The 13,455-nt window shown below is 41.2% G+C and overlaps 2 protein-coding genes across 3 annotated transcripts; both read left to right on the top strand.

The window, feature by feature from the left end:
* Nucleotides 1–1,470: 1,470 nt before the first annotated feature.
* Nucleotides 1,471–6,336, top strand: LOC104450347 (RNA-binding protein 38). 2 transcript variants are annotated; one of them, XM_010064862.3, is made up of 8 exons: nucleotides 1,471–1,952; nucleotides 2,384–2,507; nucleotides 2,931–3,060; nucleotides 4,318–4,354; nucleotides 4,504–4,744; nucleotides 5,065–5,185; nucleotides 5,274–5,355; nucleotides 5,825–6,336. In XM_010064862.3, exons 1-6 carry the CDS (start codon nucleotides 1,743–1,745, stop codon nucleotides 5,169–5,171), a joined length of 849 nt encoding a protein of 282 aa, XP_010063164.2. In that variant the 5' UTR covers nucleotides 1,471–1,742; the 3' UTR covers nucleotides 5,172–5,185; nucleotides 5,274–5,355; nucleotides 5,825–6,336. The 2 variants fall into 2 exon arrangements, with proteins under 2 accessions (XP_010063164.2, XP_010063165.2); XM_010064863.3 differs by having other exon boundaries at nucleotides 5,258–5,355.
* A 450-nt stretch (nucleotides 6,337–6,786) lies between these two features.
* Nucleotides 6,787–13,184, top strand: LOC104450345 (AT-hook motif nuclear-localized protein 10). Its single transcript, XM_039314633.1, has 6 exons — nucleotides 6,787–6,835; nucleotides 8,689–9,237; nucleotides 10,065–10,117; nucleotides 10,775–10,906; nucleotides 11,988–12,149; nucleotides 12,579–13,184. Exons 1-6 carry the CDS (start codon nucleotides 6,787–6,789, stop codon nucleotides 12,816–12,818), a joined length of 1,185 nt encoding a protein of 394 aa, XP_039170567.1. The 3' UTR covers nucleotides 12,819–13,184.
* The last annotated feature ends 271 nt before the right edge of the window (nucleotides 13,185–13,455 follow it).

Genomic DNA, 13,455 nt, shown 5'->3' with positions numbered 1-13,455 from the left:
CCAAACTCTAATAACACGATAAACATCAGCAAGACGAAAGAAAATGATTACAGACCGTCTTCGTAAAGGGAGCTATCAAAGAACAAAGGAGATCTTGATTCAGGAGCCAAGCCCCAGGAAACGCAAGTGTCATCCACTAACTTTCACTTTTAACCATATTAGAGTTTCTATTCTATATGAGATAGTCAACTAGGCTATAAAGCCAAATCTTGGTACATTTGGACAAAACCACAACAAATTTTAGCAAGGAACCTTATGCTTTTTCGTCATAACTAGATTCCAACAATCAGCAGAAGAGAAATCACCACTAGAAAATCCTGTAAACACCACACAATCCCCAACTTCAGAGCAAGGTATAATAGCACTGCATAAGCCAGTCTGAATACAAGGGCATCAAATCAAGCAGGTGGCCAATGTCACTTATTCCACTTAAAACTGAACATAATCTTGCATGAATGCCCAAACCAGTCATATATGACTCTATGAGGGACGACAGCAGATGACATAGAGGTTGCCAATCATGCCACAAGGAAATATAGTCGCCATTACCTATCAAATACTTAATGTGCGGTTGTGAGAAAGATTTTGCATTGAGTAATTTCCTCCAAGCTTATGTTCTTTCTCCTTTAGATAGAATTATCCAAATGGAAACAATTCGAAACATTTATCCAAGCAACCTAGATTATGGAGACAAATTGCATTAGTAACCTCCATAGATTCTTCAAAGTATAAGTCATCACATCTTAACTAAGGGAGAATAGCGAATAACACTAGACCAGTACTGTTTAAGGATATCGAAAGACTATTGAACTTTTATTTAAAGTTTAAAATACATCACATTTTTTGGGAAGGTAACTGGCCTATTGATATCCAACATTGCGAAACGGTTAGATACTGCATTCTACTTGCAACCTCTTAGAGAATTATCTTATTTTAAGTTAGGATTCTAGATTTTAGATGTTAATTTTTCTTAGTTCTGTCCCTTAATGTTTACCCAAAAAAAGAAAGTACAAGTCATGAAGGCCTCCCTCACTTTTGGGCTGGCACGGAGCACCCCAAGAAACTTCTGCTTTCTCCTGCATGCCACGAGAAACCCCTGCATCTCTTGTCAATCAACTTCAGAACTTCTTTAAGGAGGATAAAAGTGTGGCGAACAGTAATCTGCGACGCTGTACATGGCAGATTCGGTTGACCTCAAGTCGACCGTGGTAAAGCAAACGTCCAACAGTCCCAAAGTCGTCATCCGAGGAAGCACATGGCGTCACGTATTCATTTCAATGATTACGTGATTGATTTTGCCCACTTGGGTCGCACCATACATGCATTATTTCAGAGAGTCGGCCGACTTTACACTCAGCCCAGCCCCACCAGCCACCGTGCACGTCCAAATCCACCACCGACCTCGGCCTCTTCTATCTCCCGCTTTTTCCATAGCCGGCTTTCTCTTTTTAGCATGACATGATTCCTTCGTCTGTCATTCGCGCTTTTACCATCTCCACTCGTCATAATTGTCGTACCCTCTTTCCCCTTCGCCTCTCTGTATAAACATGTTCATGTTTCTCATCATCTCTTGACGAGTTCTAGGGGCTCGTTTATATTTGTTCTCCAAGATTCAACGAGCTTAGTTCTTCTCAACCTGCAAAATTCGCATTTTCCCCAGAATCTTCCTCTTTTGGACCTTTTCTTTTCTTTTCTTTTTCTTGCTCTGTTTCGCCCTGTATATACCATTCGCTCGCTCGCTCATGGCGTATCAGCCGGTTCCGAGTGGTGTTCAGCTCGAGTTTGTGTACTCTCCCTTTGGAGATACCACTTACACGAAGGTGTTTATTGGGGGTTTAGCTTGGGAGACGCGGAGCGAGACGTTGCGCGGACATTTCGAGCGGTTTGGTGAGATTTTGGAGGCTGTTGTGATCACTGATAAGAACAGTGGACGATCCAAAGGCTACGGTTTTGTGAGTGATTCATTTCTCTTCTTTTTGGATATGTTGATCAGTTTGTATTTGTATCGGATCGAATATGCCTTCGGATGAAGTTAATGATTCTTTGGTATGGCCTGTTTATCATATGAAAGGGCACTCTGTTCGGTAAGCTTCACAAAAACATGGGAGTATTGAGTGCTTTGACAAAAGGGGAAAATTGGTGTTTGGATTCATCGGATTAGTAATTTCCGTGGGAAGTTTCCAAAGGGAGTCCTGGAACGAGTGTTTTAGTGGATTAACTGCGCATTGATGAGAGCCCTGAGAGCGCTCATCGCCTTAGTTTCGGTTCCGTGAAGTGCAGACTTGTATTTTTCTGGCCACAGACATGCTTTCTTTCTTGCCTTTTTATTCATTTGAATTGGGGAATGACTGGGTTTCTCTTCTTTTTCCTCTTGAGGGTGTAGGTGACTTTCCGAGATCCTGAGAGTGCCAGGAGAGCATGTGCTGATCCGACTCCAATTATCGATGGCAGGCGGACAAACTGCAATTTGGCGTCTCTAGGACGGCCTCAACTGCCTCTCTTTAATGGTATTTGTCTTACCCACGGTTCGTCATTCTGAAACTGTGAATTATGCTTATGTATCAACTAGGGGTTCTCGGTCTTTATGCAATCTTGATCCACAGTCTCTTCTTTCCTTCGGGCCAGAGGGCTGGTTGCTATTCTTCTAGTTGCAGACTTCTGCTTAAGAGATAACCGAGATTTCCGCCAGCACACATGTTCATTTTTTATGTGATTTAGGTTTTAGAAATGAGTCATTCCTTACATGCAAACTTCTCCTTCTTGGCATTCTTAATGCTACAAAGTCCTTGTTGGTTTTTTCTTTGGGGGTCTTCCCAATTTGACAATGGTTACAGAAAGTTGGATAAAACAATCTCTGTGTATTTTAACTAATGGATTGCCTTTTCTGTTAGTCTATGAATCCTCATCAATCATATTGTGTCTATTCATAGGGCATTTAAGACCAGTGCCAGCCTATGGTGGAGGTGTGCATGCCGCTGGAGGAACTCATCTTGGTAGGATTGGCTACCAGCAGCCTGTTTCTTACAACTTTCAACACGGACATGTTTACCCTCCTCATGGGTAAGTTCTCCATGCCATACGGTTATTCTGGGGCTTCACTTGGAGGCTTCTTTGATCTGGTCGGGATGTTGATGTCTGGGGAAGTCAAGTGTTCACATGCGAACTTATTTGATTGCGTCACATTCTCCTCCTATTGGAACTCTGACAATGATATCTTGGCGCGTGCCTGATTTTCTGAACGACAACACGTAGTCTTTCTCTTTCCATATCTGGATTGTTAGTTTTCACAGAAACAAAGACTTGCTTATCTACTGAAGCAGAGATGCTAGGCTTGTCTTTCAGTCAGTAACAAGCATTGGTACGCCATTTATTTACAAAAAAATGAAAATAGTCTCTACAATATCTTACAGGTTTTTAGGGAAAAGCTTCTATTGGTCATTAGATGGGCATCTATCCTCTGCAGCTACAACATTTTATCAGCTTCTTGTTTGTTTATGCAGTTCTTGCATTTACGGATCACAGAATGCAGCCTTATATAGGAACTTTAAAGGCTTTGGGAATTGCTCTGGGTTCCTTAGATTCATGGTTGTTTATCCAAACTGCATCATTGTGACGCGGTGCGATTGGTAATTGCAGGAATGCAAAAACTGGTAGTTGCTGAGGATGTATGATCTGGCTCAATGTTTGTTGAAGAGGCAAGAAGCCTGATCTGTGCTTTGTGATAAGATAATAACCTTAACATTTCGATAGTCCTATGGATTTTCTCTGTTTCGTAACTTATCAAATGACTTCATCTGCTATCTTTACGTTAGTTCCTCTTACGCCCGTCTTTAACTTGAAAATTCACTTTAGAGTTGGCAGAATTGTGGAGTTGGCGAGATCTTATATTGGTTTGTTTTATACAGTTCTTTCTATTCGCACATCACTCACAATGAAAAGTTGACTTGGGCACCTTTTAGATTGCCTTTTTTTCGGTGCAAGGGAAAGGAGGAATCACAACTATTGCTCTCACGTTCCCATCTCATGGGAAGTGTCAAAAAGGGGTTTATTTTAATTTGACCAAGTCAAATTCGAATAAGAACATTTGTTTGTTGTGTTTATGGAACATAAATTCCTCTTATGCGATCGTTTCATTTAGTTTATTTGGACTGTTGTCTGAAGTTTTGAGGTCAGCGGTAAGGGAATTGTGACTTTTTGGTTAATGATTCTGTTGATTTAGTTGTGTGAGCATAGGGATCTACATTCTATATATCCTGTCTGCAACAAGGATGTCTTTAAAAATCATTGAACTAGTTAGTTCTGGTGGCGTGTATGCAGATATACAGCATATGGGCCCGAATACATCACGCAACCGGTAAGGGACTTCCCATTATCAGTAATCCAGATTTCAAATTTGTTTTGCTTTAAGGCTGGGAAGAAATTCTTGTTGTATGATTGTATCTTCTTCTTGTTGCCGAGCTCATGTGGTCTTATTTCAATGTTTTTCTTTATAAATGCTCTTAGGGTGTGTACAACCCTTATATGGGTCAGCAGTACCTTCAGATGTATGGAGATCTGAGGCCAGTTAACGCAAGCATTAACCCTTACGGACAGTGTGGCCCGTTTGTTCTCAGCAGTAACGGTTATACAACAGTTCAGAGGTATGCAATACCAGGGCATCAGATCGTGCAATACAGTGGACCCAGTGTATATGCATTACCAACTTCATCTGTGCCTGCAATAATCCAAGCATCATACCCTGCGGGTAAGGTTTTTGCCAGAATATCGTTCTTCGTCAGTCATCAAGTTGGAATCGTCTTGACAACTAATTTCACAACATATAATGGAGAAATGATGTTGTAATGGGTTCCAACTGGTTTTCTGGGGAAAAAAAGCAAACAGCGCAAATTGGCTAAAAGTTCATGTTTGGTCTGCGATCTGTGACAAGATGTGTCAATGAGATGGAGTTCAAAGGAAGTTGCGGTCCAAGCCAAACCCCTGTTGCTAGAGAAAGCAGGATCAGTATGTGAAAAACAGAGAGCGCATGCATAAACCTGATAAGTCAAGTTTTATTTGTTTTGGCAGGTATTCCTCCACCTATTCATTCTCAGCCACCAGTGTTGGTGCCTGCTCCTACCCCTCAATTTATTCAAGGCAGTGGTCTTGAGAATCTTAATCAGACAGCTGCCTGAGGGATTGGCACAAGGTGAGCGATTTTTCGTGTCGGAATATGACACTTCAGGAATGCAATGCCCATATTTTCCTGAAGGATTTGCAGTTGTCTTTTAATACAGATGAGACAGAGAGCAGCAGAACCAGAACTTGCAGTGGTGAATTTGATCTAGCCTCGCATATTGTCAATGTCGCATTTTAGAGGTACAGTTCATGATATGCTTATCTGTGCACTTTAATCAAGTCACCTTGCAAGTTCAAACAGTTCTTTCTTTTGGAGGCTCGAAACTTCAGAACTTCCCACCTCAGTCTTGAATTTTTACCTGAACCTTATTGTCCTTCCCTCCCCATATGTGGCTTGTTAAGTCAAAGATTCAATCCTTACCTGAAGAAAAGTAGAACGAAACTTAGCTCCTGGTCGGAATTATTTATAAACGGTTGCTCGGTGGATGAAACAATGACCCATTCTTACGTCTGAAGTCTTTTGGTCATTTAACATTGCGGCCCACGTACTGAAATCAATATTAAACTGAGGATAGGAGAGTCGTGCTTGCATTACCTGATGCATCAATGGTTGATCTTTTCTAGCTCACTCACTGTTTGGCACTGCTGTAATTCGAGCTTGCGAAACTTGGTTTCATGGTTTTCCTGGCTTTCCTGATATGCCGCTCAGGTCGAAGTCAAGTCATCTTCATTAGGAATCCAATGTCGAAGTAGTTTTGAGCTCCTTACGGGGAGGAGCACGGAGGACGCACATCGCTCTTCCTGCACGGTATCTTTACTCTTCACGACTGCTTGTGCTCGGTATCATAGCGGGTGCGCGCGGATCCATGGATGCTGGAAGCGGCTTTTCTCGCAACCAATGGACGTATGAATTCGTTAAGTGTCATGCTTTGTTGTACTTTCGGTAAGTTCATTTTTTGCGCCACCACGCACGATAGAGGTTAGGAATTTCATGGAAGCTGAAAGCATTGTGCTGGAAGCCCGACAAGATTCGAAGCAGAAAAAATATTTTTTTGGCCTTGATTTGCTACGGTTTGCCCACAATTTATCCTTCAACTCTCTGCCTGTATTCGTTTATAACTCTATCAATTGATTTATCTATGTCAGTGGAAGATACTCTGGTCGCTCTTGTGAGCATGGGGATGAGGAAGTAAATGATATTTGTTGTGCATTTGCATATGATTTATATCCTAGGAGTCGTGGGATGGAGATGATTTCAAAGGATGATAGGATAAAATGCTTGATTTAAAAGAAAACCCGCTTTGAAATTTCCAGATAACAATTGATACGATAAAAGTGCACGGTATTATGTAAATATTTTTTTTTAAAAAGAACACAATCGACTTAATTATTTATGTAAAGATCTGATTGCTATAAAATATTCCATGATAAAGGAGAACATCTACATATGCTTTAAAGCCTGCTATATGCGGATTTACCGCCGAGCATTCACCGATATTTACCATGAATTTTTTTTTTTAACCAACCAGCTGCGCCCCTTTTAAAAGCAACAAGTCGGCTTTTGAATAAGAATAACAATTATGACACTTTAGGAAAAAATAATCTCTTTCGCAAAGTTGTGCGTCTCGTCAAGAGATTTGCCAGCCCCCTAAAATTCATCTGCACGGCCCAATGCCCAATGCCCAATGGCCCAACGTCTCTGGGGCCCACCCAGATGGCGGTAATTCCCCCGGGGGGGTGGAGGGCCCACACGGCGAGCGTCGCTCTCAAATCCTCTCCGACCGATTACCAAACTCCAAACTCGGATTTTCCCCGGCGAGATTAGCCTCTAAATCTCGGATTTAATTAGGTGATCTGACTTTAATTACTCCCAACCCAAAAAAAAGAAAAAAAAAAAACAGAGGCGGACTGACCGACCACCAGATTTTTTTGCAACTATGCGATTTCTGAAAAAGAGATCAGTAAAAGCGCTTTGATGAGGATAATTAATGTCCTTAATAAAAAAAGAAAAGGAGAAACCTTTAGAAAAAGCAACGAAAAGTAACGGACCCCCAAAAAGAAGTAAGGTCAAAAAAGAAGAAAGAAAAAAAAAACCACTGCAACAACATTAAAGGAAAGGAAATAAGAGAATTACGACATTGCCACTGCTTCGGGTGGGGGCCCCACCGTCTTCCATTACTCGCCTTCTCTGTCTCGACAGTTACCTCGGTTCTGTACGAGAAAATTACATAGATGATGCTTAAATAAAAATTTAATACGTAACGCGATCTCAAGAATTTTTGATTATTCGTTATGATCTCCGAACTGTAAATTTAATATGAACTATCGTCTCTAAAATTTCAATTTGTTTGATATGATTGTCAATGAATTTTGATATATATCCAATGGATAGTATATTGAAAATTTACTAAAAATTTAGTGATTATATAAATAAATCAAATATTTAGACATCACATTCAAATAATTTGAAAGTCTGGGGGACCAATTCAAAGTTGGGGAATTATTTGTCTGACTATGCCCTTTCTTCTTCGTTGTTTCCCGCTGCTGCTCCTCGACACGGGTCGTCCTGACAGAGCGAGCTCGGTAGTTTGACTCGAGCGTTAGAAAGAGGAGAAAGGAAATTAATTTATTATTATTTCTTTCTTTCTTTCTTTGTCTCTCTGTTTGGTTTGGTTTTTTTTTTTTTTTTTTTTTTTTTTGGGGCGGAGGAAGGAAAGCAAAATTAGGCCCTGCTTTTTCCAATAAAGCCCGTAAGACGGAGGGGCATGAAAAGGGAAAACCGATTTTCTTTTCCTATTTTAAAAATAAAGAATAAAAAAAGGGCCTAAATATCTTCGAATTCTCGCATTTCTTTAAAGAAAAAGCATTCGCGACCCTCTCCGCTTTCCCCACTCTCTAACCCTAGAATTTTTGCTTCTCCTGCGACTCCCGCTCTCTGCGCGTATTTTTTTGCCAATTTTGTTGGTGAGTTTCTTGCGGATTTTTGGTGTTTTTTTCCCGATTATTTGCCTTTTAACCGTGTTTTTAAGCCATTTTTAAGCCCTAATTTCCGTAAAAATTAAATATTTTCCAGAAAATTGTTTTCTTTCCTCGTTTTTGTCGATTTTTTAACCAGAATTTCTCGCATGATCTACTGCTCAATGTCGGAAAATCGCTCGGTTTTTGCTTTCCCCAGGGAGTCAGAAAATACGCCGTGTAATTTCTGGAGATAATTCGCAGTAATTTGTGACTTTTTTCTTCGGATTTTCTCGAGGGATTTTCGCTCGAAATCTAGCAATTCTGGGGTTCTAGGGTTTAGATTTTCCCAAAATTTTGATCTCTGTCGCGGTTGTTGTTAGTGAAGGTCTTCTCTTTTTGGCCCATTTTTGCAGTGGAGGTTTTTTGGTTTTAGGGAGCAAAACATGCTAATTCTTCTTCGCAAAGCTGTCTTCTTCAAGGATTGCCTTTTCTCTCGCTACCATTCTGCTAAAAATTTGAGCTTTCGAGGAGTTGAGCTCGAAGGTTTAGCGTTTTCTGTGGCTGATCTCGTGGGAAGATTTTTTGTTGCAGGGGTTTTTTTTATGGAGAATTAAGTAAACCCAGAAGGGCAAAAATGTCAGGATCTGAGACAGGAGTCATCGCAAGCAGAGGAGACCCTTCCCGGTGGGTCTCCAGAAGCTTCGCTGCCGTCGCAGCCGGTGGTGCAGAACATGCGCTTGGCCTTCAGCCCCGATGGGACAGCTGTGTACAAGCCCGCCGCCGCCGCGTCACCCTCCTACAAGGCCCCTTCCGCCGCCGGGAACGGCGGCCCCGCGGAGGCTGCCTCGGCGGACGGAGGCGGCCCTGCCGCAGCGCTGCCCCACGGGATCAACATGAACGTTGGCGCGGAGCCGGCGAAGAAAAAGAGAGGGAGGCCCAGAAAGTACGGGCCGGACGGCACGATTGCGCTGGGCCTCACGCCGGCGGCCCCGCCGAGCACGGTGGCGCCGCCCGGTGGGGGTTCTCCTCGCCCCACCCGGTTTCCGTGGTGGCTCCCCGGCGTCGGCGGGCGGCGGCGGGTCAGGGCCTGCATCTCCGAATTCGTTCAAGAAGAGAGGAGGCCTCCTGGTTCTAGCAACAAGAAACGGCAGCTGGAGACTTTAGGTAAATGGAAAACAAGAGATGCGTTTTGACGGGCCTATGGGTGTTCACACCTGTCCCCGGATCTGGGTTTGTGACTTTTGCAACTTCTTGAGAAAAAGGTGGTGTCTGGTCTTGTGGTGCTGGATCAGCTGTCTGAAGTCATGTGGCGTCTCTCTTTTATGCTAATTCTCCTGGTTTCCAAACTTGGGTTTCTGATTGGCTAACCAAATGGCTGATTGGTCGTTGTTGATTCATGGTGCTGTGCATTTGCGTGTGTTTGTGGATACCATTTCACTAGGATACGTCTTTAAATAAGGGAAAGCAAGCTGGTATCTGCTGCAACTTGGGGGGATCTGTTGTTGGGGTCTGACTTCAGATCTTTTATGTTGAATGACTTCCGTACCCCTTATTTCTTGTTCTGCAATTTTCCATTTTTCTGTCTTCGGTTTATGTGGACCTTGCCTTATGTTATTCCTGTGCTTACTTGGTGAGGTCAGTTGCAGCCGCTGTTTTGGTTTTCGCGACTTTAAACGTCGGGGAATTTGCTTTGTGAAGATTTTGACTTCTTCCCCCAATGCTCTTTTTATGATTTCTCATTGCGTAGCATATTAAAAACAAATCATATCTCGAATGTTCCTTTTTTTTTTTTTTCTGGGGCCAGATATTCGAACTGTTCATTGCTATATACCTTTTTATATGTAGATTTTATTGCTTATGATTTCTTTTCTGCTTTGATTAATAGAGTTCTCAAATGCTTTTTTGTTATGAAGAATATAATGACCTACCTTTCTTGTTTATGGTTTTGCCTGGGAATAAGTTGACTGACTGATTAAAAAATCTTCTTGCAGGATCACTTGGAATTGGATTTACACCACATGTGATCACTGTAAAAGCTGGAGAGGTTCTCTTTGGCCCTTTTAATTCTCCTTTCATGTTCTCACAGGCTGCATCTTTTCTGTGAAATTTTTAATAGTGATTCCAGAATAATGTCATTTAAACCATGACTATTTTCTGGTTTAATTTGATAAAACCTTCATAAAGTTACTGAATTACATTCGTGTATAAGACTGGCCATTTCACATGCTAACTAATTAATTCAAGTATGTTGTGGTTGGTCTTCAACTAAATTCCAAATCGGTCTTCTTTGTGCTGCTCTTTGAATACTATTGCTTGGAAACTTTTCTTGTTGGGTACAATGTAAATGGTTAACTTTGAGCCAATTCTTTAACCTGCATGATACCAGAAGATCCTAATGACAAGAGTGGAATTATGTACATTGATGAATAGAGTTATATTTATGACATTTTCCTTTTTCTATAGGATTATTGAAGCTTTCTCTGCAAAAATTGATAATTGGAAATATGCTAAAGTTTATGTGGCCAAAAAGCATGAGTTTACTCACTAAAAATTGCAAGAAGCATGTGAGCGAGAAAACATTGCTGTCAAGCAAGCAAATTTGGCCTACAGATAGTGATATTGCTTTTCTGTCAAGCTTCTGTTTATTGACATCCAAAATTTTTCTGCATGGTTAAATTGATTTAGTGAGGTGGTGTTTCAGGACGTTTCATCCAAAATAATGTCGTTTTCTCAACATGGTCCACGAGCTGTTTGCATTTTATCAGCTAATGGAGCCATATCGAATGTGACCCTTCGCCAACCTGCGATATCTGGTGGGACTGTAACTTATGAGGTTTGTGAGACTGATATAATCTCTCCTGATCTTGAAGTTGATAATGAGATTTTTAAGGAATGAGTTGTCAGCATCTGGACCCATTGGCTTTTTCTAAAATAATATTGCCCCCATGTAATTAAAAAACGAATAATGCTCTGTCCGACTAGGAAATCTCTCTTTTTAAGTTTTACTTTTCTTTACTCATCTATTTTTTACAGAATATTTTTTGAAGGGGAATGATTCGAAGAAAGAATAATGTCTGCGGCTAGTCCAAGAGGAAAACGGAGATCTTGATTTGTGGGAATTGTTCATTGAAATTCTGTTGAATCGCATACTTTCTTTCCTCTCTCCTTTTCAACTCAACTTTTCAACTATCAACCGTCATTTGGATCATACTCTAACTAGCTGCATATTCTTTCTGGTGCATGGAGAGCACTATGGATTTAGGATGGACATTATCTGATTGTACTAATCAGTTCAAGTAACTGAAATCAAGCACATATAATGGCTGGAGAGTTGAGGAGGAGGAAGTATTGTGGGTCACATCATCGAACAGGAGAAGTTGATAGTCAGATAATTCAACACGAAGTTTTCTGGTTTGGTTGTTTTAATAGTTGAAACTTATATTATAAAAGAGTAAAGCCAGTTGTACTAAGATTGGTTTACAGAGTTGGTATCGAGTGATGTAGCATACTGTGAGGGAGTACTTAAATAAATGGTTGTAACCCAACAGAAGTTGGCCATACTGGTTTATAGATTGATTTCTCAAATTAATCTTAGTATACCTATCATTATTCATATGGAAAATGCTGGTCGAACCAGTTCAACTTTGCTCTATACACCTTGGCCCTATTTAGGAATAGCTATAAATAGGCAAACATTTCTTCTGGCCATCTAATCCATCTATAGCTAAAAGCGCGGCATCTGCATAAGCCTTCTGTATTGCTTTCTGTTGACATTTGCATTCGAAAACTTTGTTGCTGGCTTTTTTTTTTCTTGTATGGGTTGAACAAGTATGAACTTTTATGCAAAGTGTTCGTGATAAAACATCTGTTGCAGCATTTAGCATCTCTCATTTTGTGATTATTTTTTAATGCAGGGGCGATTTGAAATACTATCACTCTCTGGTTCATTTTTGTTATCTGAAAGTGATGGCCACCGAAGCAGAACTGGAGGTTTAAGTGTATCTCTGTCTGGGCCAGATGGTCGTGTTTTAGGGGGAGGGGTCGCGGGTCTTCTTACTGCTGCCTCCCCTGTTCAGGTTCTTTTTCCCCTTTGTATGCTTCTTTGCATGTAGGAGAGAAACTTATACAACCTTGGATTCAGAATCTATCTGTGCATGTGGTCACTCCGTTCTTGCATTTTTGGAAAGTAAATTTTAGTCTAGTAGTTACACTAAATCCTTTATTAACTTACAATCTGGTCTGGCCCACATCTGGGTGAAGCAACACTAAAGATGTACTGAGAAAAAGATGTTTGGAGGGCAATGTAGGGTTAAGAGTGAGATCTTTTTCCAATTTAGCTGAGTACCGGAGGTTTGAGTTTGCTAGCATCTCATAACTTTGTCTTAAATTTCACCTTGTGCTTGGCTTAGTGCGTGTTGTGAGTTTTAGGGAAATGGTCTCAATTTGATTTTTGTCTTCTCAATTGCTGCAAACATTTGAAGCGTGCATTGTGTTAAACATTCCAGGTGATCGTTGGGAGTTTCATTGCGGATGGTCGCAAAGAATCAAAAGCGAACCATGCAGAACCTTTTCTAGGCACAGCGAGGATCGGATCGTCTGGTGGGTTTACAGGGGCCAGCAGCCCGTCTCATGGGACTCTTAGTGAATCCTCTGGTGGCCCAGGAAGCCCACTAAACCAGAGCACAGGAGCGTGCACTAACAGCACCCCACAAGCCATGTCCATTGTACCGGTACCGTGGAAGTAAATGTCCACTCGTTAATCTAATTCGTGTGGTAGGCTTCGCATGCTGATAAATAGATGGCTAATCTATGTGATCCTCACCTCTTGTAGTGCCAAGTCCTTGCGTGAGATCCGTAGAATAAGGACTCCAAAGTGTGTTTGGAATATGTGAATTAAGTAGATAGCCAACCGTGATGTTTCACTGTCGTGTTGGTCTAATGCTAGAGATTGGCTTAGTGTTTATGGTTAGAAGTTTTCATTGTTGTGAGATCGGCGAACCTCGTGTTATATGGTCCATGTATTTATGGTATCAGTTTCACCATAATACTGGAAGGGGATTCTTGTCGGCTAATTTGATTTATGAAGTATGATTTGTTGCTTTTGAGTGGAAGACTTGGAGCTTCAGTTTCTGGATTGCACTTGACGTGTTGATAATGAGAAAGGAATCAAAACTGCAAGCTGTTTTTAACAAATTGAACGTGATCATGCTAATCAATCTACTTTCGGCCTTTGCCTTCACCATAAAAAAATGAAAATCACACTTCGATTCCTCAGTCTGTTATCTTATTTGAAACAACCACACTTTTTTTGGAGACACCAATGCGCAGGGTGGAATACGGTGGGGCTGAGAAGTCATGATTCCATGGAATGCTGTGGGAACC

Source organism: Eucalyptus grandis, chromosome 6 (assembly GCF_016545825.1).
Source record: "Eucalyptus grandis isolate ANBG69807.140 chromosome 6, ASM1654582v1, whole genome shotgun sequence".
Lineage (NCBI taxonomy): Eukaryota > Viridiplantae > Streptophyta > Magnoliopsida > Myrtales > Myrtaceae > Eucalyptus > Eucalyptus grandis.
Note: the sequence above shows the minus strand (reverse complement) of the source record. Positions and strands in the feature narration are given on the sequence as shown.

Excerpts from the sequence above, each read along its gene's own strand:
- LOC104450347 (XM_010064862.3), top strand. The coding sequence starts at position 1,743 with ATGGCGTATCAGCCGGTTCCGAGTGGTGTTCAGCTCGAGTTTGTGTAC. Across the intron at positions 2,508-2,930 it reads TCAACTGCCTCTCTTTAATG|GGCATTTAAGACCAGTGCCA; the intron begins GTATTTGTCTTA and ends GTCTATTCATAG. Across the intron at positions 4,355-4,503 it reads CCGAATACATCACGCAACCG|GGTGTGTACAACCCTTATAT; the intron begins GTAAGGGACTTC and ends AAATGCTCTTAG.
- LOC104450345 (XM_039314633.1), top strand. The coding sequence starts at position 6,787 with ATGCCCAATGCCCAATGGCCCAACGTCTCTGGGGCCCACCCAGATGGC. Across the intron at positions 6,836-8,688 it reads TGGGGCCCACCCAGATGGCG|TAAACCCAGAAGGGCAAAAA; the intron begins GTAATTCCCCCG and ends TGGAGAATTAAG. Across the intron at positions 9,238-10,064 it reads ACGGCAGCTGGAGACTTTAG|GATCACTTGGAATTGGATTT; the intron begins GTAAATGGAAAA and ends ATCTTCTTGCAG.